The sequence below is a fragment of the Lycium ferocissimum genome, chromosome 4, assembly GCF_029784015.1.
Source record: "Lycium ferocissimum isolate CSIRO_LF1 chromosome 4, AGI_CSIRO_Lferr_CH_V1, whole genome shotgun sequence".
NCBI lineage: Eukaryota > Viridiplantae > Streptophyta > Magnoliopsida > Solanales > Solanaceae > Lycium > Lycium ferocissimum.
Genome location: NC_081345.1, coordinates 38027447 through 38054212, shown reverse-complemented (window position 1 = coordinate 38054212; position 26766 = coordinate 38027447). Strand labels below are relative to the sequence as shown.

Sequence of the window (26766 nt, the reverse complement as noted above, 5' to 3'; positions counted from 1 at the left end):
TTACAAAAGATAACTTCTTCTCTCTCATCAAATCAAGAAACATAAACCTAGTTCTTGGGTTCCCCTTTCCAAATCAAAATCAATACGGCAACCTTCCAATTCCATTGCCAAGAACCTTCATCTCCAAAATCGGTAGCAGTACTTCTCCAAATTCCATAGCTGTATGTCTCTGTTTGTCTCTCTTTCTTTGTTTCTTTTAGTTATTTACTTGTTTTTTGTCTATTGGAAATTTGAAAGAAATAAACATTAAAAGAAGATTTATGGTGCAGAATGTGAAAATGGTATTTGTGTGCAAATGGACTTGAAGGAAACTAATATGCATTTATTTGAATGTGACATTGAATCAGTGATATCAACCATCAAGGCTTGCTTTGAGTTTTAGGTTCATAAAGTACTTTTTATCCATTTTGGATTCATTTTTTTGCGCGGACTTAAACACAACTAAAAGTCTGCCCCCTCCGGCAGACTTTTACTTAAACACAACTAAAAGTCTGCCCCCTCAAGCAGACTTTTACTTAACACAACTAAAAGTACCGCCCCCTCCGCGGACTTTTAGTTGAACATAACTAAAAGTCCGGAGGGGGCAGACTTTCCTGAAGCATATATATATTTTTTTTTTAACTTTTCGAGGGAAACTTTTAGTAATGCCTTAGCTAAAGTGTGTCCCATAAAACATAACTAAAAAAGTATGCCTATAAGCGCGTAAGTTTTCCTTAAGGTGTGCAAATAGAAATACAAAATTAGCACTTAAGTGATTCCTTCATGTTTACAGAGAAAATTTACTTCAAGAACACGTGCTTCATAACTGTGAGTTGAATATAAATTTTATTGAATGGCGCATGGCACCCGGAAACTTCAAATCCTGGATCCGCCTCTGATCGTGTGTGCTGATGATAATGAAGAAACTCATAACCACTTGTTCTTTGAATGTTCCTATTCTACATTTGTCTAGAAAAAATTGCTGAGCTGGCTAGGCATTAGTAGACAAATTGGTAAATGGGAATTGGGATGATGCCGTCTCTCAAAGGGTGAATAGTAGAAACTCAAAATGGACCATGCTGGGATTTGTTTTTCTAGGTGTTGTCTATCATATTTGGCTGGAAAAAGCAGAAGATTTCAACAATCAAGGGTAGACAATTTTGACAGACTTAGAGAATTAATTAGCATTAGAGTTACATCTTGCGCGCCAAAGTTATTATAAATGAAAAAATTACTTTGGAGAGTTTGAATAGATCTCCATGTTAGTAGAAATTATATGTCACTAAACTACTCAATTTTACCTTCCTAAAAGGCCAGAAGTTGAGTAGTTGATAGTGTACCACGGGATGACTTTGAAAATTTAGTGCTGGTTATTTTTTAATAAACTTAAGTCCAATGAGCAGTTGATGCATATGGTTACTTTTGGTTGAATAAATGTTTACTTCTGACCAGAAAAGGGACCTCTTTGAAGCTAACCTCAAACGTGAGGGACCAGTATTTTTTTCTCCGGTTTTCCTCAGCATATTGCAATTGCATGTTTGAAACTTTGTCCATGTATACAAGGATTACGAGTCCGGCGCCTAAAGGGCACCTTTTTTAACCAAAAGTTTCAAAAGGGGTCCTAGAATAGCCGTCTGTCCTGTCTCCAATCGTTTTTCAAAAAAAAAAAAAAAAAAAAAAAAAAAGTTGCTTTGCAAATCGTGGAGCCATACACGATTTGCAGTTTTTTTTTTTTTTTTTTTTTTTAGCAAATCGCATAGGGGTACACGATTTGCCTCAAGTAATTTTTTTTTTTTTCGATTCCTCCAGTAACGAAAACTTTATTAAGATCACTGCTTTTTCATCCATAAACTGATCGGAAAACAATCAGACACAAGTCACTACTCTTTTATCGATTTACATTAAATTGATTTGTTAACATCAAAACCTTAGAGATGTTAAATTGTTGGGCTTGGGCTAAGTCTTGTGAAATCTTTTGGGTCAAGATGAAATGAATCTAATTAATATTGAAGAATTACTTTTGCAAATCGTGTGCTAAAAAAAACTTTGCAAATCGTGTAGGGCTCCACGATTTGCAGAGCAATCTTTCTTTTTCCAAACAATTGGAGACAGAACAGACGGCTTCACCGTTAAAATTTGGGTAAATCATGGAGGGCTACACAATAAACCCGTTTTGGTTTATCGTGTAGCCCAGGACCCCTTTTGGAACTTTTGTTTAAAAAAGTTTAGGCGCCAGACTCCAAAGATTACAAACTCCACAGCTTGTAGAAATGTGAAGTCTCTGTTTAGACAGGAAAAGAAATAAGGGAGGTTTGATGATCTTTCAATCTTTTCTGCTAGGTGATCTAATATCTTTATGCATGTAGATATCAATTCGGTCATACTCACTTGAGGATTGAACTTGAGAAATAGAGTAACTGGAGGTTGAAATTGTGTTTTAACTCTCATTTCATTTGTCCAAAAAAGTAGAACAGAAAACCATTAGCTTATACTTAAATACTCGTAAAACGAGTTTTTAAAATACTAAAATTCAATATTTACAAGTACTGATGATCAAACTAGTATTCAAACTACTGAACTTCAGTATTGAAATATTATCGATGACAAAAAGCGCACAAATGAAGAAGTCCGGTCTGAATAAACCTCAAATAATGAAGCCATAACGCGCATCTAGATATTATATGGAAGCCATAATGGTGTAATCAGCATCGTTTAATTAACTTATAATGGAATTTAATCACCCTGAGAACTAGAGCTCTACTAGCAGGCCATAATCTTAATGCAATGATCCTACTATTATCAACCTCATACCACAGGTTTTTAACTTACAAGTGTTTATAACAGCGGTAGGGCTTCAAGGATACAAAGATCCCTGCTCGCTAGAGATACATTCTTCAAAGAATTCCAAGAGGGGTTCTGCATATGCTGATCTCTTTCATTTTGCTTACTGTAGCTGAACCCAAGCAAAAGCCCGAGATCATCGGATGCCAATGTTGAATAGACATGCATTGATCCTGGTATTTCAACTGCAAAAGAAATTAAAAGGAGAACATCACTTTTTATTGCTGACTTTCCTGCTCAATATATAGTGGATTTAACTTCAAACGCTTGGTAGGCAAATGAAGCTTTTACATTGTCAAAGGCAAGTACAGAGACAACTACAGTATCACATTCCCCATAAAAACTGAAAAAGCCAACCACAACCGGCACAACGATTAGCATCTTAGCTCTAGTATAGTCCCTAGAATTTCATATTGCATTCCTTTGATGCACAATTCTAAAGGATGAAGAAATGCATACCAAAAAGTTCCAAAGCGCCTGCCACTCTCACAGCTATCACCGGGTCTGCCAAGCGATAGCATAATAAACCCACCTGATCACCAAAAATAACAAACAATTTAGTGTCATAAGAATTAGTATTGCTGCCTTGAGAAAGATAGGAGTAATCAGCCACAGTGCCTCACCTAAGCAGAGGAAACTTTCTCCGCTCTTCCCATGCATTCGGGCAAATTGTATTTCCCACCTATTACAACGAATAAAAAACTTAGATGGTTATCCTACATGCATCTAACAACAAAAAGAAACAAAGGAAATTACTAAATTTAGCATAGTTGCAAGCTTTAAAATCTTCATGTAGGTGGTGTGTCCAGAAACAGAGGACCAGGTATTCACCGTTAGCCAGTCCACTATGCCCCAACCAGAGAATGTATGGAGATTAGAGAGTATGGGTAAGTTTATGACAGGAAACATGCCTTCTCGTCCTTAATTGCATCCAACAAGAAATACTGACACATAGGCGTCACATATACAAGAAGTTTCACCACCGAAAAGAACATGTGTATATAGCCTTGAACAGTATAAGCATTTTCAGTAAGAGTTGCCCATAATCAGGAGCTAGCAAGAAACCTTTTCTTTTTTCGTAGAACAAGTATCAAATCTTTGTTATACATTATGCCTCTGGAGTGTAAACCTCTCAGCAGAAATATTTCAAAGAAGTTAACAGAATCCAAGGACAAAAGAGTTGAAACTCAGGATACCTAATACATCAAAATGGCAGTCAGATTGACCATCCATTTGCCGAATTGGGCAACTCATTCGAAACCATACAATTCACAATCCCAAACTTCAAGCGCATAAAATAAAAAGTAACTGTGTTGCATTTTGTCAAATTTTTTATACTCTGCTGAAATTTTGAGGATCACCTTCACCAAGATCCCAATAAGCTGGAAATCCACTATGACTACTCTATATAGTATCTTTTACAGCTCTATGTTCTGTAATATTTTATTGCAAATATCAAATTAAGATGAATTCTTGGTCTTTAACACTATTTAAGTTGTGAACCTCAAAATGCAATAGAATACACCGACATGCAATGTACACACTTGACTCAATTATTAACCACCATTATTTATGAAAAGTGTATCAGAGTTCCTCCTTACAAGTTTCTAAAAGCTGCTTTTTCCGCCCTTGTCCTTCTATGACCACAATAATGAAATGTCATCCTATAAAAAGCAAAGCTGAAGCAGGGTTCTGATTTCAAAAACATGCTTGATCACATGCTTACCTGATGGCAGAGAACTGTCCAAGAACTGCAGTTCAAAATGCTTAATAAAATTCAGTCAACACCGTCAGATTAGATTTCATCCATCGGACTATGTGAAAAGTTCATCATGATTGCTATCCTTGGATACAAGCTGCAATGTTGTGCCTTTGGCTATCCAGGCAGTGAGTTGGGGCTGCTGTTCAAAAGGCATAAGAGGATGGAGGTTTCCATTTTCCAGCTGTACACCATAAACAAAAGGTAGTCTAAGTGACAGAAAACTCTCTGGGGGTAAAATTACTTGACATCCAAGAGAGAACTGCAACTTCTTTTTACGGTCTGGCTCGGATGGAGGGAGACATGCCTCCTACAAAGTCAAAATAGGTTTAAAAAAAAAAAATCAGCAATTGAAAGAATAATTTGAATGTTTATTTCCAAAGAGGTACACAAAAAATGAAACAACACATATAACATCTGAAAAAGATGCTTAAAGATATGAAAAATTACAAGTAGTAAAGCATCCCAGTGAAATGGGAGCCAATGGGAGAACTCCCTCCAACAATGGCAAGGTAACTACATTGAGAAAAAGAGGAGCTAAAAACCATTTCTAACTTCGTGTAGTCTCGATTTAGGTGAGTGCTGAAGATATAATTAAGTAAAAGAAGTGCACTTTTTCTAACAAATTAAGCTTTTAGAAAAGCTATCACATAATTTGACATAGTATCAGAGCAAGCGGAAGGTCTGCGTACACTCTACCCTCCCCAGACCCCATTTTTTGGGATTTCACTGGGTGTGTTGTTGTTATCAAAGCAAGCGGAGGTCTTTAGCTCAAGTCTCACTGCCACCTATGATCAAAGCAAGAATACCCACATGCTTGGCCCATGAAAAAGAATCACGTCTGCACGAGTAGTGTTTGAAAGATATAATTAAGTAATGGAGTCTGCTCTCTAATAGTTTAAGTTTTTAGATGAGGTGGTCACACAATTCAACAATGAGATCTAGATCCCAGCATTGCTGCTAAGCACCTCAACCACCTGCTCCATCGGTGAAATAATCAGGAATTTTACTCCATTCTTTGGCAGCTAAATATGTCAGTAGAAGAAGAACACAAGGACTGTAACTACTTATCATACAGCCAAGTTCATTGTTTCTGGGAAAATCTGTTTTCTTGCTCATTTCAGTATAAATGTGTTTTTTTTATCTGTACAATAAAGCCAGTGTAAAGTAACATGTTTTCTGACAGAGTAGCAGTTAAAGATTCACACAGAGGTCAGCTGTTTTTTGATAAGGAGCACAACAGAGTCAGATGTTCTTCCAAGCAATGCACATAATTTAATTTTTCCCTATAGTATTGGTATTAAGATTCTATCTCACCTAACAAAAACTTCTCTTCCGCATTGTCAACTTCTGCTTTTAACAAATCAACCAATCAGCTACACTTTAATCCCAAGTTAATTGGGGTCATTACACTACTTGAATTCTAATGTATGGATTGTTAGGTGATTAATAATAATACATGAATTATACTAGTCAAAAATAAATAATTAATACTGTAGTATTTAATACATGAATTATTATACATAGATTGTGACACCAATATTCGAGTTTTCGTCTAAAGAAACATCAATCCCTATCTTTCGAGATAGGGGTAAGGTCTGCATACACTTTTACCCTCCCAAGACCCCACATTGTGGGATTTCACTGGGTATGGGTATGTTGTTGTTGTTGTCGTCTAAAGAAACATCAAGTTACAAATCATTACAAATTCTTACTACATAACACCATCATGATTTTTTTAAAAAAATTAAATAAAACAAGGCAACTTATTTTTAGGGTATTTTTGTCATTTTGGGTGCTCTTACCCAACAAACATCCTTATTCCCCATTTTATCCCACATAAGGAAACGGTACCAAACATTGTATGAAGATCACAAAGTTTTTTGCGAAGAATCTAGGGTTATACGAGTAATGCAAAATTCTGAGATTATAAACAATCCCAAAGCGGCTTCATATAACTAGGTGGACAAATACAAGTTAATTCAATGTTGAAAATGGTACTACAACAACAACAACATAGCCAGTGAAATCCCACAAGTGGGGTCTGGGAAGGGTAGAGTGTACGCAGACCTTACCCCTACCTTGGGAGGTAGAAAGGCTGTTTCCCATAGACCCTCGGCTCAGAAAGGCAATAATAAAGCAGGTCACATAAATGTTGAAAATGGCAGATAAACCAAAAGTCCTAGTAAGTAACTCATACCTCAAACTGTATGACTGGGTTTGCTGCTAAAATGACAGGGAAGTGAGGTGTAACCTGCATGACAAACAGCATACTCATTACAGCTCGCAAAAAAAGTTGATTAATCTTGGGGGATTCACAAAGATTATAGATTAATTAAAGGCAAAATTGGATGGTAATAAATATACTACTTGAATGTCACATATATAAGTACCAACAAGACATGAGACATACAGCAAATTTGATTATTGGTTTAGGCACTGAACAACATGAAACCATATCATCTAAGCACGTTCATTTGATTAGTACAACCAATGAATCAGATCAGCACTTAAAAATGACATCACATAAACAGGATAATTCTTTAGGAGGACATAAAGATTCAGGGCAATTGAGGAAAATAGCCAAATATCAGAAGTAAGACTCCCACCAGAAAGATCCTCTGGAGCTGTGAAATGGTTCCTGCAAATCTCACATCTGCTGGGTCATTCATACCCTTCGATTCCATACAATGCGGGCAGTTCATGTATATGGGCAAACTTCTATCTAACAAGGAGGTAGCATAGCCAGAGTCATCGAGATTTAGAGATTGAAGACCAGTTTCAAGATCTTTCCCTGACGCAGCATGTACTGGATGCCTGGAAAATTGACCTGGCCCTTCTATATTTGAATTTCCATCATCTAACCCCTCTTTTGACTTTTCCTGATTCCTAACCTTCCTAGAGGAAGTAGATATCATGCCATTTGCCAGCCGGCGGCCTTTGCCATGGCCATTCTTACCCCCTCTGGAGGGACTTACCCCCTTATGATCTATATTTTCCAAAGATGAAGATGTGACAGATTCTACAGGCAATGCATAAGGAGAACCAAGTCTGTTGAGATGGTCTGCAGTTAATATAAAGCGGTGGCCACGGGGACACTCATGCTCAAATCCAATGTAAATTGTTGCATGCTTAGAAGAGGTAACTGATCTGGTCTTCTCAATTCTATTCATCTTCGTTGAATCCATATGTGTACCTATCTGGAAAATTTGATTACCTTTAGTGACATCGTTAGAAACAATAGTACTACCATTCTTTGCTTCATGAATAGCAGGAATTACTGCAACTTTTTCTGATACTAGTTCGTCACTAATTTCATTAACCTTCTCTCTACCCCCATCCCTTGCACTTTTTTGCTTAATGTTCTTTTCTGAATTTAACATAATTTGTCTATTTGATTGTAGCGGAGGAAATCCTGAATTCGCAGTGGTTGAACCAGCTACCACCTCAGAAAAAGCTTTTCTCATACTAAAGTTGGAAACTCCTTTACCAACATTATTTACTTTATCATCTGTTTTGATATTTCCTGCAGAAGACTTCTTTTGGATTTGATATCCATTTTGCACACTCAAAGCACCAGCCTTCTCTATGCCTGAATCAGTGTTAGGCTCATCCCTGGCATTGCTACTGAGCCTATTTATATTGGCTTGCTCTGAATTGCTTGATAGCAGTCCATTCTCATATTTTGGCTTCTCAAGAAGGATAGTCCACCTTAGAAGAAACTTTTGGGTAGAACTGAAGCCACTCTGCATCAAACCTTTAGACGGCTGGTAGTATCTTGCATTCCCAACTCGAATTAAACTCCAAGCTGAGGGCTGAATGGGCCCACCTGTATCATTTCCTTGGGGTAACTGAATTGTGGGAAGAAGCTTGTCACAATCCATGGAACGAATAAAAGTAACATTTGCTGTTTCAAAATCAAAAGGATCTGGCCGCAGGAGTCTTGAACGACCACATGCACATGCATGGAGGAAGACACACCCACTGGAATGTGGCTTAATCTCATCACTTGAACATAAACCACTAGTTTCTACATCGTGCCTTTGGTGCATGCATGGTTTTCCTGTGAGGCTAACAGCATCACATAGTTGCCTGCCAGAAGTCCAGATGGATGTGCATTCATCTTCCAGTTTTTGCAAGTAAAATCGTACAGCTGGTCCCTTGACCATTGAATTGAAAACATGTAGAGCCCTCTCCAAATGGGCCTTATGCTGAGAAGTTGGGTAGCACGGAGGTAACTCATTTAAATATGTCTCCTTAGCTACTGGAAGGGCCTTTTGGCACCATAAAGCAGAAAACCTAGCATTTATCCCTCTACCACTCGCCAGAAAAGACATTGCAATTTCAAGTGGATCTGAAACTTTTGAAGCATTTCCTTCAAGAGGTGGTGAACTGGAATTTCTTTGTCGCATATTCCTCTTACTAATTTCAGTCTCATCTAAAACGGCATGTTTTGCTGACAGGATCGCTTGGAGAATAAGCTGAGTAGAAGATAACCATTTCTCCAAATGTGGAAGTTCAGGAGAAGTAAATGTCTTTCCAGAAGCAGAAGCAGAAGCAGCAGCTGCTGCTGCAGCAACAGCAACCATGCCAACACCAGAAGCTGGACCGCTGTTAGTATTGGAAACCACACCCCCTCTTCCTCTTAATATATCAGTCTGCCTGCAGATGAACTCCTTGATGGAAAGTAAGTCTTCTCTATTTGCACTCTGACTATGACTTTCAAGCAAAAAAGAATCTGAGGTTGCTTTCCCATTCAGAACATCTTCCACAAGGCCAGTGGCAAATTCAAGGGATTCACCTCTCTTATTAGACGTTATATCTAAAAGTGCAACAGCCTTTGATGCATCAAGGGAAAACAGCGTTGAAGAATTTGAAACACCCCCGCTTCTTGAACCTGTATGACCAGTTTCAGAACCTGATAGTGTCCGGCATTTCTTAATGGAGAAACGAATCTGTGCCTCCAGAGAAGACTGCAATTTCTTCCTGAACCCGCCTTCCGATTTACTCACAGGACGTGCAAGCACAACCACAGAACCAGAACCTTTTGGAGCCAAGCTTGGCCGAGCTGAGGTACCAACACTTGATGATTGATTCGCTGAGGACATATCAGCTGGCTCCTCAACACTAGAGCTATGATAATCATCAGCAAAATCGTCAAGAAAAACAAAAAGTGTAACTGGAGTACATTGCCCGGGTAATAAAGAGGTATATGAACCTAAACCTGACATCAGAGTAATTGCTGAATTATTTCGGTTAAAAATGCCACGACTTTTGACAGGCGAAGGGTTGTTAGATGATCTTCCTGATGCAGCTCTACGTGATGGAGATGCAAAAGGGGAGTCAGATCCAGCGGGTGACTGAGATTGTGACTTCACAAATGGAGTCATTGCTTGTTTAGCTGCTTGCAAGACACGAAGTTTCTTCAGCATCTGTGTGTCAAAGCGTGACCCTTCTTGGATAAAAACCACAACATGACAAACCTGCATAGCTAAGCATGGTTGAGCAACACTCTATAATTAACAAGGGGATGTATGGAATATCAAATGGAAAGCCTCCAACAAAAATCTATATGGTACACCCCACCTTCCAAACCCCTACCCAGAAGCCCAATAGTGGCCCTCCCAATTTGCTCCCTGACTAAAATACTCAGCCTTATGGTTGGAGGTGAGGGTCTTTACCGGAAGGCATCCCTTCCTGGTCAAATAAAAAAATGATTAGCGCTAATCTATACTATATTAAAAGCATGAAGGACCTTAGAAATGTTGATTGAACTTTTTGCCCTTCATTAAAAGACTCTATAATAGACAAAATTGTCATTTACTATTTTTCTAAAATTATTATTTAATTATATCATATATGTCCTAATACAAAGTGCAAAAACTTTTTGACGGCAATTAGATACCTCCAGGCTCTAGGTATTAATGTTTTATTGAATATCGTTCTTTCGTTATTTAAAGTAAGTGGGAGTCCTAACTGCACGTAGGCTGTACCTTGAATTTATTAAATTTTTTTTTTTTCCTTATATTCATTAATTTTCCTTATCTATACTATATTAAAAGCCTCCCTATCTTCCGAGATAGGGGTAAGGTCTGCGTACACTTTTCCCTCCCCAGACCCCACATTGTGGGATTTCACTGGGTATGTTGTTGTTTCCTTATATTGATTAATAGGTTTAAGTTTTATACATACAGTGAAATTGATTGGTTTTCATGCAACTCAAGCTGGTCTCCAATTACTACTCATTATTTGACGAAATACATAGGGAACAATCAATGTCCGACAGTAGAAAGTCGTCAGCATCAAGAAATCAATAGACTCTTAAATTGTTTTTTTTAACCCAGCTGCAAATTCAATTGCACGCAGGGCGTATGTAGCATATTAGATGGGGGTTCAATTGAACCCCTAACTTTCAACGCGGAGCATAAATTTAAGTGTAAAAATTTATCAAAATTTCAATAAGTAGTAGACATGAACCCATAACTTTTAAAATACAATAGGTTCAACGCTAAGAATCGTAAAAGGTTGAACCCCTAAAGTTTAAATCTTGGATCCGGCTCTGATTGCAGGAAGGTAAAGGAAAAAATGAAGATAATTGAACAGAAATCAAAGCCCAGGAGCTCATGGTTACTGCCGAATTGGTAGAATTTCAAAGTTTTATAAAGGCTTGGTTTAGCTTTAAATATTGTAAGTCCAGTATCTGGTTTAATTTTACTATGTTCCTATTGAATTGAGAAATTTTTATTTTAACTTTTGTTTGATCTATTGTAAGCTTTCTCCGAACCTGTAGTAGATGTTATTTTATTATCCTGACATAATTTTGGTGCTTATATTTGTGCTGTTGCCGCGATCGATATAACCATATATTTTGTCGATCTATTGCAATTAGAGCTAGGAGGAAATTGAGGTTAAGGATGAGTAAATGACGATGAGTCCGTAAGTCCACTGCATGACTCCTGTGTCAGAGGTATGTCGAAGTATAGATTATATATATAAATCTTTGTAATTTCTATTATTAGTTGTACATGCAACATATACCATATAGGAGTCCTTTTTTCAACTACAATTATTCATCTTTTTGGATTCTCTTAACGTCTTTTGCACCACTTCTGAAACCATATAAGGAGATGTATCAATGAAAAACCATACTGCTTAAATTTTTAGCCGGAACAAATTTTGCAGTAGCTAGCTCAAGTTCATCTCATATTAGCATGTTCAAGTAGTGCAATCTAAAACGTAGTAAGCTACAAAATTTCATCACTATCTTTGTCCGTCTCAATACCTTGTTTTGGTAAGGTTTTAAGATTCTTATAATTTATTAGAAGTAAGTTGTAATTTGTAAGGTAAGACGTTGCTATCATGACTGTTTATCATTCTAGGAATCTTTTTTGCTTCTAAAATCTGCACTTTTGTAAGCTTTAAATATTATTTATAAGTTAATTAAATGTTTTTAAGTTATTCATATATTAAAAGATCATTACTTTAAATAAGAATTTTGCAATAATCAATAGGCTCCATGTACAAGGCACGTATTCTAAATTCCTAAATATTATTAGTTTCTACATAGTTCAAATAAGGAAAGCCTTTAATAACCAAAATTTTAGTTGATTTCAAATTCCTAAATATGAGAAAATAATTATATTAATATTTTGTCTAATATAAATTGCAATTATGAAGGGTAAAAACGTGAAAGCACGATGCACCTTAAAGCATGACGCACCTTAGTGAAATGAAAATAGTTTTCATATTGGTTACAATCGTAATTTAATCATTTTCATACTATTTATGACTTTGAAATCTACTAAAAAATTTAATATTTCCTTATTTGAACTATGTATGAATCGTAAAATTTAGGACTTAAAAATCAAATAAGATGTAACCTCATAAAAGGAGTTTACTTATTTGGATTATGTAGCATAATTATAATTATTTCCATGTTACTTTTCCTTATATAATACTCCAATATTTAGGACTACTCAATATGTACGATTTTGGAGTCCAACTGATAATAATAGAAGTATTTAAGTTGCAACATAATTTTACTTCCATTACGACTCATGTTATCACTATTGTTCTAATTTACATAATTGACGGATTCTCTAATTATCAACTACACGGGTAACTTCTTTTCAAAAGTTTAAACCTTAAATGAAAAACTACCATACATTATTTCAATCTTTAAGGTTGTTTGCCACATTGATGGCCTTATTAAAAAGGACTCAACTATGAGACTCATGGTTGATGGTTGATAGCAGACGAAGCTATATATTTCAGTAAAAGGTTGTTATTTGGATCTTGGTTAATAGCAGACTTCACTAAGATGATACTTTCCTCTTGAGCTCATCCAAAGGTTTGTTATCCTAAGTCTCAATCAAAGTACGGCCATCTATTTTTATTTTTTTTTAATTATTCATGTTTTAGATATTTAGGGGCCCTGTAATACTTATACTTCGTGCCTTCATTGGTGAATTTTATGTATGTGCTACATCTTATGAAATTTTCAAATTAGATATTAACTTTTGCGGTATTTGTCGGTCTTTTCAAATTATCTCATGTGTTTCATTTTGATAGGTCTCCACAAACTTTTCAGTTCGGGTTACTTGAAACTAGCACTATGGTAAATTCTGTTCTTGAATAATAATTGTGTTATTTTAATATATCCTACATTTGGTTCGTGATCACATTTAGTACTTTGAATGTGTTATAAGTGTAAGATGACTCCGTTAAATGATTATACTTTCAAATATAATAGGATTTGGGTTTCTAACAGAAGTTATATTTGAGTTGATTAATCAACAGATTCGCGTTAAAGTAACCAAAAGTAAAGTAGCATAATTTTTTAAGTCTACAACTTCTAACTTCACAACTTTGACTTTTTGCAAAGTTTTTGCCCTCTTTCAGTATTTTTTTCCTTCTTATAAATATATACCTGATACACACGTGCAACGCACGTACGCTAAAACTAGCAATAACAAAACTTCGAAAAGACCTTTAGGCACATGGTAAGAAGAAGAACCGGACTATCAGTCTAACAATTGAAGTCAAAAATTCAATTCTCACCCTTTAGTAAAGAAGATGGGAACTCAAAGTGAATACTAAGCTACAATTTTTACATGCTCATTTTGATGCATGAGAAAGAAAAGATACATTGGAATGATACCAAACTTTTCTACACACATTTCTTCTAAACAACTGCAAATCCAAAACCTTGCACAATTACAAGAAATAACCTTTCTTGAGTAAAACAAATGAAAGTTGGGTAACTCAATTAGGCAGCTACGACTAAAATAACTACATCAATCCTACTCCTCCACTTTCTCAGCCAGCTTTATTCATCAAGTCTCTATAGTCCAAATAAAATTGTGTTTAAGCGCTTCAACAATTTTCCAAATGAATGAAGACAGGTCCAAGTGAAGTGGAATAGATATTGATATTACATTCACCCAACCTCTCAACTAATTTGAGATTAAGGACAAACAACACCTTACAATCTTGCCCCACCCCATTACACAAATTATGTTTTCTAATCCCTGTTTTGTACTTTCACATATTTCATCAGTATTTATTGTACAATCAAGAAACAAAACAAAGAAGATACTTTGGTTAATTTGTCAAGAAAAAGTGAAATAAGACTTACAGAGAACATAAAGAGCATAGCTTGGAGATCACCATATTCATAATCTTCCAATAATGAATCAAATCCCATGTTAGACTCCAAATTTCGTTCCATCAAAGGACAGCTAGTTGAAGCGAATTGCAAAAACAAAATCCCCTTTTCGTCATCATGATAATAACTTACATTCCTACACTCAAACCAACTCTTCATCTCATCAGTCTTCTTCTCATCAAAAATTGACCTATCTAAACCCCCGTTGCCAAACACATTAGAATCAATAATCCTGTTCATTAAGTAAGCCACGTCATCGCTGCGTTTACCGATGAAACCAACAACAACGACGCCTTGTAATGGAGAGGGTGAGGTGGCAGGTGGATGGGGAGAAGGGGGTATAGGTGGAGTTTGAGAGTGAGAAGGTGGAATTGGAGGTCGAATTAGAACTCGCATGGATTGGGGATTAGGTTTTGAGGAGTCCATCGAAACAGATAAAGGACAGAATTCACATGTGTATAATTTTAATAGTATCGTCCATCAAAAATCTAAAACTGGTAATGCTCATACAGCCCTCGCTAATACAGCTCTATGTAGCGGTCGGAGGACGAATATATGCTGATAATTTTATGGCGTTGAGACGTCGAAGACGAGAAACGGACAAAGTACAACGAACGGGAAGGCAGTCAGAGCTTCAATTATGGACTGTTGGGCCAAGGCCTAAGGCTAATTGGCTACACAATTCATAGTCCAACTAAACAAAAAAGAGAAATTTACTTGTCATAACTACTTCTAAGACCTATTTATGAATAGTAACTACCTTTTATTTTATTTATTGTTCATAACTAAAATATTTTCTTAAATTACACATCATAACTAGTGTCCTGTATTTCACAAGTTTCTCTTTTAAATTGGTTTTCTCTCACCTCTCAAAGCTATTTCCCCCTCACCCTTCTCTTTCTCTCTCTCCGTTCCCTCTCCTGCCCCCAGATCTGTGGGATCTACTTCCCTCGCCTGGACCCTCCAAATTCCGCCCTCGATCTGTGAGATCTTTGTTCATCAATTATGTTTGTAGCAATCTTTGCAATGTCGTCTTCCCACCCTGTCTTTATTTCTTGATTCTCAGTCAAGGAAGTGCTGATAACAACACATTCTCCTATAGTTAGCGAGTGGACAATACGAAAGAAGAATCTGTTTGCAAATAGTTAATCTAGATAGAGGAATATGTAATTCATTATCTAAAAAAACGTTACTTGAAGTGCCAGGTAGCTTCAAATCAGCATCAATTCTCGATTTAGTTATGGAGGCAACTCTTCACTGTTGATGTTGCTATAAATCAGATTTCTTTGAGACCCTCTAAGTTTCTCTAATTTACAAATCTCTGAAGAAAAGGAGTGATGTTTTGGTTTGTTCTTTACTTTTCCGACACTGCCACTTCTTCTCCGCGGCGGCAGCGGTGGTTCACCGGTGGTTCAACGCATACTCCACCTCCGATGAGAGTTGTGAAGCTTTATGCTCACCAAGTGTTTGATAAAATGTTTCAAAGATATTTCGTTGTATTTCAATGTATTTCTAATTTATGAAACAATTTTTTGATATATTTCATTGTATTCCATTGTATATACGCATACTACAATTTTATATTTCTTAAACAATCAACCATATTTCATTGTATTCCAGTGTATATTTTTCTATATTTGGAAGTATTTATAAAAGTTTGGAATTGAGTAATTTGGAGAGAGAAACGTGGGTTTTTGGAACTTCAACAGTTATGCTTCGATACATGGTTGATTTAATTTGACTTACCATTTAAAATGAAAAAAAGAGAATCTGTTCCATAAATACAAATATTTTGACTCTCGCCAAATTTTGTATTTCAAAGGTATTTCAAAAATGCGAACTCAATTTTGTATTTCCATGTATTTCCCTGTATTTCGAAAACGCAAAATACAACATAAATACAACCAAAAATAGCTACGATTTGTAAATATAGAAAAAGTAGCTATAAATTGTTAGAAGCTGTTAAAAGGTAGCTGTTTATGTAAGTTTCCCAACAAAAAAACCCGTGTCCAAGGGTTCTTCGGCGGCCCAATTGAGTGGGCAATTCGCAGAATTGTTCTTCTTTTGGGTGGTCTTTAACTTTTGTCTCTCAAATTGGTGGTCTTTAATTTTTAACCTTCGCCTAAAATTCATAGGTTGCAGGTTTGAACTTCGGTTCAGTTAAAAGATTTAAAAAAAATTCGCAAGGCAGAGGGGGCAGACTTTGCCTTGAGACATATATTTTATTTGTTTTACTTTTCAAGACAAACTTTTAGTTATGCCTTAAGGAAAAGTTCTGACTTATGGGGCATACTTTTAGTTATGTATTAACTAAAAGTGTGCTCCATAAGACATAACTAAAAGTATGCCCCATAAGGTGAAACTTTTTCTTAAGACATAACTAAAAGTTTGCTTTATAAGTCAAAGTCTATGCCTTAAGGAAAAGTTCTGCCTTACGGGGCTTACTTTTGGTTATGTCTTAACTAAAAGTCTGCCCTATAAGGTAGGGGTGGGGGTTCGATTTTTCGGTTCGGTTTTATCAAACTACAGTTTGACTATTTCGGGTTCGATTTTTTGAAGGTGGACACCAAACACCGAACTAAACTAGTTCGGTTCGGTTCTTTCGGTTTCGGTTTTTTAAAGTTCGGTTCGGTTCGGTTTCGATTTTTTCAATTCGATTTTTTTAATATAATATTAGAAGCGATTCCATTGACACTAATGCATATTCTCAAAAGCAATAAAACATAAACCGATAAATTGAAATCAAAATCAAACAAACGGGATACACAAGAAACAAAAACTATAATCATGACATGATTACTAGGTGTTATATACATACCGTAAGAATAATTAAGAAAACACATAAAGGACATACATTAATCCTAAAGAGACATCCTAGTTATCTTTCTTTGTTAAGGATATTTGATTTTTTCAATTGAAGTGGAAAATTAGGGATACAAATGCAAAAGAGGACTTATTACAATTGGGTTTTTTTTTTGCTTTAAACTTAATGGGCCTGGACTATTTTAATTTTTTTGGGTAATATTAAATTTCGGTGCACGTTCGGTTTTTCGTTTCGATTTTTTGACGATGGACACCGAACCCAACTAGTTCGGTTCGATTCGGTTTGTTGATTTCGGTTCGGTTCGATTTTTCGGTTTTCGGTAATTATGCCCAGCCCTACTATAAGGCATAACTAAACTATGCCTTAAGGAAAAGTTCTGCTTGTGGGGCAAATGTTTAGTTATGTCGCACTCGGCATAACTTTAGTTTTTCCGATCCGGCATACACACTCCCCAGCCCTGTATTGCGATTTTTTTTTTTTTTTATATATCTGAGCGGGGGTTCGAACCCAGAACCTCAGGTATTCCCCCACCTTTCCAAGCGAAGGGCAAATTTAAAGACCACCCCAAAAGAAAGGCAATTCGCGTTAAAAAATATGGTGACATATTTACTTGGCATAGCTAACTCTAAGAGGTTTTTATGACTAGTAACTGCCATTTAATTTAATTATTTTTATAGCTACAGTGAATTTTCAATTTACCTATCATAGCCGTATCAAAATACATTAGGTTTTATGGCTTATTTCTCCCTCATCTCTCTCTCTCTCTCTCTCTGTTCCTTCCTCCGGCCAAATATCTTTCCTTCTCTCCAGCCAAATACCTTTCCCTCTCTCCAATGCCTCTCTCCGGCCAGATCTGGCTCCACTTCTTCCTCCTCCACGACGATACCACTAGATCTGAGAAACGCCACGGCCTCTGCCTCTTCCTTCTTCACAACGACACCACAGCTTCATTGTTGCTCGTTGGAGCACCAGCAGATCACCATAGCCGCCACTCCTAAAGAGCTTCAACGCTTGTTTTCCTTCGTCGGAGGAAGAGGAATTGGAATTTGCCATCATTGGAGAAAGAAACTTTTTGTAAAGAACACAAAGGAAAAATGAAGCCACTACGCTTCTCAGATCTGACGGATACCGGAATCCATGACTTCTTCTCCTTGTTGTATCTTAGATTTGAGTGTATTTGATTTTTTTTATTTTAGTGTAAATATAAGTTATATGTATTTGGCTTATTGTATTTTAGAGATAAACTAGATGTATTTGATTGTACGTGTTGTTTGAATGATCAATATACATATGTTTGTACATAATTTTTTGAGTAAATACAATATATTTAAAAATTTGCTTCTGAAAATTTGTTGAAACACATTCAAATACAGTCAACTCTGCGACGCCGATGGCCACCTTGCTGATCGGAGCTTAAATACATTTAAATACAGCCAAAATAAAAGGATATGTCAATAAATAAATACAGTAAAATACACAGGTCCGTCGTGTATTCAAATGCACTGGAATACAATCATTTTGAATACACGTGTAGTCAGAGAAATTAAGGTTGCATGTATTCAAATACAGTCAAATATACGCAAAATTAGATAAGTTTGGATATAACTTAACAGTGTATTTAAATACACTTAAATACAATTTGCCATAAACTTGCTACGAATTGCAAATTGATAAAAGGTAGCTACTAATTGTTAACAACCCTTAAAGGGTAGTTATTCTTGTAAGTTGTCCAATATAATTTGGGGTAGGTAACCGGTTGCCCACTTACACTGATGGAAGAAGAAAATTTTGATTACAATTTGGGTGTGTTTGGTATGGAGGAAAATATTTCAATTTTTTAATATTTGGTTGGTTAAAATTTTTGACAAATACTTTTTATGAAAACAAGTTCCTTAATTTTTGAAGGGGTGATTTCTTTTTTAAACTAATTGATCATCGATAAGGGAAAAAAAAAACTAATTACATAAGAAATTCAAACAAAACTTATATGCTCTGATTTTCTTGTATCAAAATTCAAAATGCCTTAGTTGTGCCAGGGCTTTTTAAGAATTTCACTTGGCTAGTTGGTTTGTCTTGATTTTGTCGTGATGATTAAATAGAAACAAACATATTTCACTCAAGTCTTGACGCAAATTAGTATTTTATGTTTTACTTACTACTTTTGCATAAATTTTACTACTCCTTAAGAACATTTTTAAAAGAAAGTTTAATTTCTACAGATCTGTATTGAGTTTATGTAGTTCTAATCCTATGAAATATAGTGGAGAAACTTAACAAAGAAGTTGCACTAAAGGCCCAAAAAAGAAGGAAAAATGAAGGGAATTTGGCATGGTGTGCTAAGTATTCGACTTAATTGGGATATATTAGCCGAACTTTAATAAGTTGGCACAAAATAACCATTAGAGCCTGTTTGGATGGGCTTATGCCTATAAATTTTGCGAACATACATAAGCTAAAAAAAATAAGTTGGGGTAGTCTAACTTATTTTTTTTTTTTTATAAGTTCGTTTTCAGCTTATAACGCTTTAGATAAAATTTAAGTCGAATGGGCCAATTATTTTTTTGAGCTTATTTTAAGACAAAATGACTTTTAAGTTCTGTACCCAAATACTAAAAAAAACAAAACAGCTTATAAGCAACTTATAAGCCAATCCAAACGGGCTCTTAGTTGTACCACATGACTCATAAATCAGCCCCCAAATATTTATTTCCCATTTTCTCAAAAAAAAAAAAAAAAAAAAATCCTTCACTCACTTATTCATCCCCCTAAGATCTGTCCAATGTTTCTCTCTCTCTCATTTCTTCCATCTCCATTAATTATATCTCATTCATTTTTCACTCTCTTTCCTTATCTTCTTAATTTTCTCCGATCAAAATCGAAAATCTATGATGATATATTGTGAAGTGCCATGTATACATTCTGCGAATTCGATGGAGAAGAAGAGTACTATGTATACATTCTGGTATATATTGTGAAGTACCATGTATACATTTTTATATGTATATTGTGAAGTATCATGTATACATTCTGATTTATACTATGAAGTATCACGTATACATTCAGACATATATTGTGAAGTACCATGTATACATTCTGATATATAATGTGAAATACCATGTATACATTTTGGGAATCCGATGAAGAAGAAGAGTACCATATATACATTCTGGGAATTGTGAAGCACCATATATACGTTTTGAGAATTGTATATGGATAAACTTTCATATATACATATTGTGAAGATATCTTCAGTTATGTAAACAACGTAGCACATACATAGAGTAATCCAACATATTCATGATTAAAATTTTAATCTACCAGAATTACTTTATAAATATTTAATGTATGTTGCTATATATCTTATGTATTTTTTGCCTACTCTGCAAAAATATACTGAAAATATTTGCCAAATAAAATGCATAAATAAACACACACACACACACAAAAATAATTATTATATTAGAATTAAACAATGTATATTTGTTATGTATAAAAACGGATACAAGTATGATACCAAACTATGCATTAAATATGTAGAATTATAACCTTTTAAGTTTTAAAGACAAAATCACGCTTTTTCTTGATGTATTTTGACCGTAGAATATAGATGTTATATTGGATATAATATATGGAAGATGAAGAAAATCTTCAGCGTTATAGAAGCTAATTTGGCAACAAAGTAGGAAGAAATCATTTTGAAATATTATTTGAATAGATTCTAGTCCAAGTAGACACCCTTGATAGAAGGATTCTATTATTTAAAATTATGTTACTATGACTTAGGGGGAAGTATTCTACTGATTTTAGAGAAAATAATATTTTGCTTAGCATGATTTTAGGGGTTGAATACAAATTTGGCTACATAATGCTATTATTTTTAGGACTACTTTTGCTAAAAACATTTTGGGTAAAAAAAAAAAATTGCCAATTTTATGTCGGACTTGTACCATTGTGTCAATTCTCCGAAAAAAAGAAACAGAACTTCATTAAGCAGTCTGCAATTGCACTAAAGGCCCAAGATAAAAACTAAAGACCCAAAAAGAAGCTCAGTAAAGCAGCTGCACCAAGGGGCCAAAAATGACTCAACAACACCCGACCCTTTTTTCTTTTTTTTGATTTTTCACCCGGTGTTCTCCTTAATCAGAAATTTAGGGTTCGAGCCCTGAATATAAAAATATCCTTGGTAGGGAAAGACTCCACCCGAATGGGCACACGCAGTGTGAATCCAAATGTAGTCGGGTTCAAATGCCTTGAGTAAACATGGAAAATCCAAGCGAAAGATAAAAAGGAAATAAAACTAACAAAATAAAAGGAAAAAGAAATCACTAAATTGGAGCGCGGTGGGGCTGGTGGATGCAAGGATGGTGGCCTTGTGTGAAAATGCTACGCTGGGCAGGTTAAAATTTTGCGAATCTAAACAAGGAGCCGTATCGCACGTTTGTCATCCCTACCGCCAAGCCAAGGGTTATTTCATTCTATGGTTCGTCATTTTAGTTTCATTTCACAATTTTATTGCACTGACTAGCAAGTCAAAAAAAGCACATCAGAATATTTATTAGCTTTAGACAAATAATTGTGGAGACCACTATTTCCTCATGTGGCCTCTTTGATTATACTTTGTGGGGTATCGATTTTTATTCAGTTGTTGAAAAGAGCCGTAAGAGATGCTCGAAATGTCAAGCTTAGGTTTCTCTTTAATTTGTAGACCTTCCATATTACAAACTAAGCGCCGTTATCTTTGAAAGAAGATTATTTGGTTGTTCAAATAAATGATTATTTGAATTTGGATATTCTAAATTTTGGGAAAACGCGGCCTACTAGGTTTTAAATAAATTATTTATACATATTAAGTTATAGGATTTGAACCAATGTTATTGAATTCTGTCGAACCCGTAAGTGAAATTGTAGCTTCGCCCTAGGTGCAACTCGAGCTTTTTCATAGGGTCGAAAGGCGACAGATAATGCCAGCAATAAGATGGATCATGAAATATCAAAAAAGATGCATCGACTTAAATTTTTCTAAAATTAATAGTTTAATCAGGTTTCTAGATCCTTAAAAACAGCAATATGAAACGAAAATTCCAGTAATTTATTTTCTTATTTCCTGTAAAGATCTAGAAAGCCAGGTTATCGTATAAGTATGTTGATATCATTTAATCTATGATGTATCAGGAACTTAATTGTTGAAAATGCGGAATTTGTGAACTAAATACATATGTTCAGCTCGACCAACCACCAATCGGTCATTATTCTTTGTGGATTATTATTATGCTAATCATATTGGAGTAATTGACCTTCTCTAGTCAACACTACGTAGTAGATTTATACCATTTGTAATTTAAAATTCTTTATTTTTGAAAAGATTTTTTTAGAAGTCTTTTCAAAAAATGCTTTTTGGTGAGTTTTAATGTGTTTGACCCAATCAATCTAAAAAGCACTTTTGTACAATAATTTGTGTTTGGCCAAGATTTTCAAAAAGTACTTTTAAACATTAAATTACGAATAAGGACATGAATAGATTTACTTAATAATAATAGTACTATTAAGTTGATAAATACATTAAATATTTATTATGAAAGAATATGATTAAACTTGGTAATATGATGGCTCAGGCTTTTCTCAGCGCTAACTTTCAATCTGTAAAATTTAATTCAAACAAGACTTATCATATGATGTAGCTAGTCGTCTATCCACTTTTTTTTTTTTTTTTTTTTTTTTGTTGTTTAGATTATTACTTGTGGTACTAAATTATTAGAAATCAAAATCTTCGGTTGTGTTTCTATTCCACCTCCTTTAGCTACAATCAGCGTCATGCTCAAATTACCAAGTCTGCAGCAATCTACAATCCAATTCTGAATGTATGGTTGATAATACAAATAAATCTAAATAACAATAATAACGCGAGCAGAACAAATTGCTAAAGAATCATGTAAACAAATTACTCAGTACATTGTTGCCAAGAAATCATACCTTGTGAAAAATAAGGTCGATCACGTTGAAGGCTTGCTTGAAGGGGTTATTGCCGTAGAAGAAGTGTTTAAGGAATAGGCTGTAGAACACGTATTTATTACTAGGTAAAGTAAATAGGGTTATTATGGTATATAACTTATTTTACTAAGGGTATTATTGTCAAGAAGAAAATTAAAAACTGCTTCTGCTTCTGCTTTTGGGAAAAAATTATTTTTTAAGCTTTTGAAAAACTGCTTCTGCTACTCCCCAAAAGTACTTATTTTTCTCCAAAATCTAGGCCAAACACCTCATCTTTTTTAAAATAAGCACTTATTAAAAAAAATAAGTACTTTTGGGGAGAAATAAGCTTGGCCAAACAGGCTATTAGTATATCTGATTTAAGTGGACTTTGTTGTGATAATTATCGCAATAATCATATTTTAGAACCCAGGGGAATACATAAGGAAAAAAGATAAAGAGTAACAAAATTTAAACAACTAACGAGCCGTTCTTGCCTTAGCTTTTTTTTATTTTAGATAAAGGGCCGTACTTTCCTGCTATTATAGTGATGTTGATGTTGGGCACCAACAGTGTATATGAATTTTTTACATCATAATTAAGTTGACTAGCGATAACAAATAATTTTTCATACTGTTTGTGTGTATTTAAATTCTTTTAGCCAAAAAAGAAAGACTTAAATTCTCTAGAAACAAGCCTCCCAAGTGGAAAATAGTCTTTCCATTGTAAGCATATAAGAAGAGTGTCAAGGTTGTCATTTTGAGTTCTTGTTTGCAACTTATAACAGAAAACCAACATGTCGTTTTGAGAAGCTCAAAAGTTTGCAACTCCAAAGGAAAAAACAAATTAAAGAAAATGAAAAGGAAACGACTAGTCATATTCATATACTACTATTAAGTTAGAAGTATTCTTAAAGACTATGATTATGTCTTTATTAACTTTTCAAGATATGAAAGGTTGCTTATAGGCCTCAAATAAATCAAAGTGCTACTACGATGGGCCGGCTATCCTTTTTAATCTAGCAAGTTGCCTTCACTAGTGTGCTCCAAATGAATTCTAATCGATGCCCAAACTTCAAATTGGTACTGATAATTCATTGGTGCAAAATATAAGAACATTGACTCTTGCAAACAAAGGACAAAAATTACTCACTAAATGAAGTACTAAGACTGTTATTTTCCAAGGGATAAGGGAATTTTCGATTCGTAAGTTACTGATGCATATGATATCGGACGGGCTAACGGAGTATCGTTTAATCTTCAATTAATTATAAGTAAATTTTTATAATAAATGTTAATGATAACTTTGCCTGACCCCCTCCCCCTCCCCCACCCGGGGTCCCCCACCCCCGTCCCAACTCCACTGCCCACAGAATTAAACAAATCATAGAGAAATATTAAGTGCTTGACATAACCAACCTAGCTGCTGCATTAATTTGTTACGCCAAGAATCCGCCGTCAGCAAAAATTTTGACTTTTGGCTGCCCATTTTTAGAACTTCTTGCTTTTTGCCTTCTTTTCTTCCTCTTCCTTTAATCTTTCTCTTCTCTCTTTTAGTACAAGTCACTTGTCCTTCGGCGAATTAGATGAAGTTAGATATTTCATTTTATTTTTTCCTTTTACCCGTGACATTCTTCATCGTGCTATGGCAGCATTTGATTTTTTTTTCTCATAATGGATTAAAAAGAAAAATGAGAATTGAGCTCAAAGACACAAAGAAAGGCTAAGCTTTTTTCCCAGTTGTGTCAACTAACCCATGACCTCTTAACTGATTAACGTGAGAAACTCTGGAAAGTAGCAGTCATTACCTGCACTAGACGTTTATGATACATATTACGGCTGTTTCTTAAATAGAGAGAAAAAACTAGGAAAGAGATATTACGTTTATAATATTATGACAGTGGTTTCAATTACGGGGAAAAAAAAAAAAAGAGCACACTACGATCGAAAAAGGGGATAATTGCACTTTAATCCATCCATTATTGAGGAATTATTATTTTGCTCCTGTGATTGCATTTTTAATTAATCCATCAACTATGATGTAGTTGTAGAAATTTTAAAATAATAATTAATAATTCGTTGGATTTGTAAAATTTTACAAATTGAATCAAAAGTGCAATTTTCAATTAATCAAAGGTTAAATATTCTTGACCAGATATCACAACAATCAAAATCAAAATTTATACTATATTTTAGGGTTAGAACTTTAGAAGTTCAATTATCTCTTAAAAAGAAACAGAGCGAGCAGATTTCGTTTACACCTTTGGAGGGCTGACTTCCAGTTTCTGTTATTCAAAATTCCGAGTGAGTTTGTTTGGAAAAGTAATGGAGTGATAAATACTAAAATAACAAAGGTATTAATGGCATGGAGATAATTTAAATAGAAAACACAGCTATCGCTGATGGAAAGAATCATTTTTGGATGCTGAAACTCTACAACATGAGTATAAGTTTGGAGGAAATACTGACCTGCTGAGCACATTCTCTCATTTGGGTTTGACTTTTGACTTTTTCTTATGGTTCCTTCCTCGCATTTTTTTTCCACTTAAAACTCTTGAGAAATCTTATCTTAGCTACCAACTAAAGTAATTAATTTTCAACTCTAGACAAAAAAGATCAAATATTTATCTAATTCTCTTGAATATTTACCAAAAAATAATTAATAAAATGTTAGAGAAACTTCATTTTATTAAATATAAACTAACGTTGAAGATAGTTATAAATCGTGGATAATGAAAATATTCCTTTTGGATAATGAGAACCACTTCTATTCTATTATGACCCAGTAATTGCTTCTTTCTTCCGTCTCACTTATATAATCAACCTATTTTAGATTAGCTGTCCCTATTTTGTGGACTTGGCTTTCAATTTTTTCATAGTAACATTTTAATATAAATTAGAATACTTAATTAAAATTGAGATGTTTTTTTTTCATTCACTGATCTGGTATATAAAAGTGCATTTATAGATAATAAAAAGAAAGGTACGTACATGAAGGTTGTCAAGATTTTTTCTAAACCATGAGTATCCCAAATTATGCTATAAGCTTCGAATTATAACAATAACATTACCCAATGTAGTTCCACAGGTGGGGTCTAAGGAGGATAGGGTGTAGCAAATCTTACCCCTATCTTGATAGGTAGAGAGGTTTCCGATAGACGTAAAATTCGAGTTATTGCATCATATATTTCCCAGATATTTACATTTGAATACTAAGAGTACAATGTTTTGAGAAAATAGAAAATAGAAGAATATATTGATAACGTAACCAATAGACCAAACAAAAACTAAATTCGGCATTCCACCAAACATATCGGGAGGGTTTGTAGTAAGTGATCGAACTGCGAACATGCCAACCACTAGGAGTGAGTAAGCACACATTAAATCCATAACTCACGAGTTTAAATTTGTGTCCATATGAATATGAATATGAAGGAAAGGTACCTGTATGGTCTACAGTTCTCTCATTCATACACTACTACTAATCCAACTTGACATGGTCACTACTCTACTAGTGTCCCTACAACTCCTTACTCTTGCTTTGCATATATCTTTTTTATTTGTATATGTTAGGCATGAAAGTGATAGAGACATGGACACGTGGAGATCTAAAGCTCTCAATAGTCACGACTCCATCTACATAATCTTACCCATAAATGTTTTTTCTAAGCTCTCAATAGTCACGACTCCATCTACATAATCTTACCCATAAATGTTTTTTCTCTACTTT

General features: G+C 34.8%; 1 protein-coding gene across 2 annotated transcripts; it reads right to left on the bottom strand.

Moving 5' to 3' along the window:
• Positions 1-2445: 2445 nt before the first annotated feature.
• Positions 2446-14853, bottom strand: LOC132052751 (uncharacterized). Of its 2 annotated transcripts, none has more exons than XM_059444426.1 (7): positions 14217-14853; positions 7189-10062; positions 6780-6833; positions 4547-4889; positions 3444-3502; positions 3280-3352; positions 2446-3005 (listed from the first exon to the last, which is right to left on the bottom strand). In XM_059444426.1, exons 1-4 carry the CDS (start codon positions 14670-14672, stop codon positions 4635-4637), a joined length of 3639 nt encoding a protein of 1212 aa, XP_059300409.1. In that variant the 5' UTR covers positions 14673-14853; the 3' UTR covers positions 2446-3005; positions 3280-3352; positions 3444-3502; positions 4547-4634. The 2 variants fall into 2 exon arrangements, with proteins under 2 accessions (XP_059300409.1, XP_059300410.1); XM_059444427.1 differs by having other exon boundaries at positions 7189-10070; positions 14217-14356.
• Positions 14854-26766: the final 11913 nt, after the last annotated feature.

Excerpts from the sequence above, each read along its gene's own strand:
- LOC132052751 (XM_059444426.1), bottom strand. The coding sequence starts at position 14,672 with ATGGACTCCTCAAAACCTAATCCCCAATCCATGCGAGTTCTAATTCGA. Across the intron at positions 6,834-7,188 it reads AGCTCCAGAGGATCTTTCTG|GTTACACCTCACTTCCCTGT; the intron begins GTGGGAGTCTTA and ends TTTGTCATGCAG. Across the intron at positions 4,890-6,779 it reads ACCCAGTCATACAGTTTGAG|GAGGCATGTCTCCCTCCATC; the intron begins GTATGAGTTACT and ends TTGACTTTGTAG.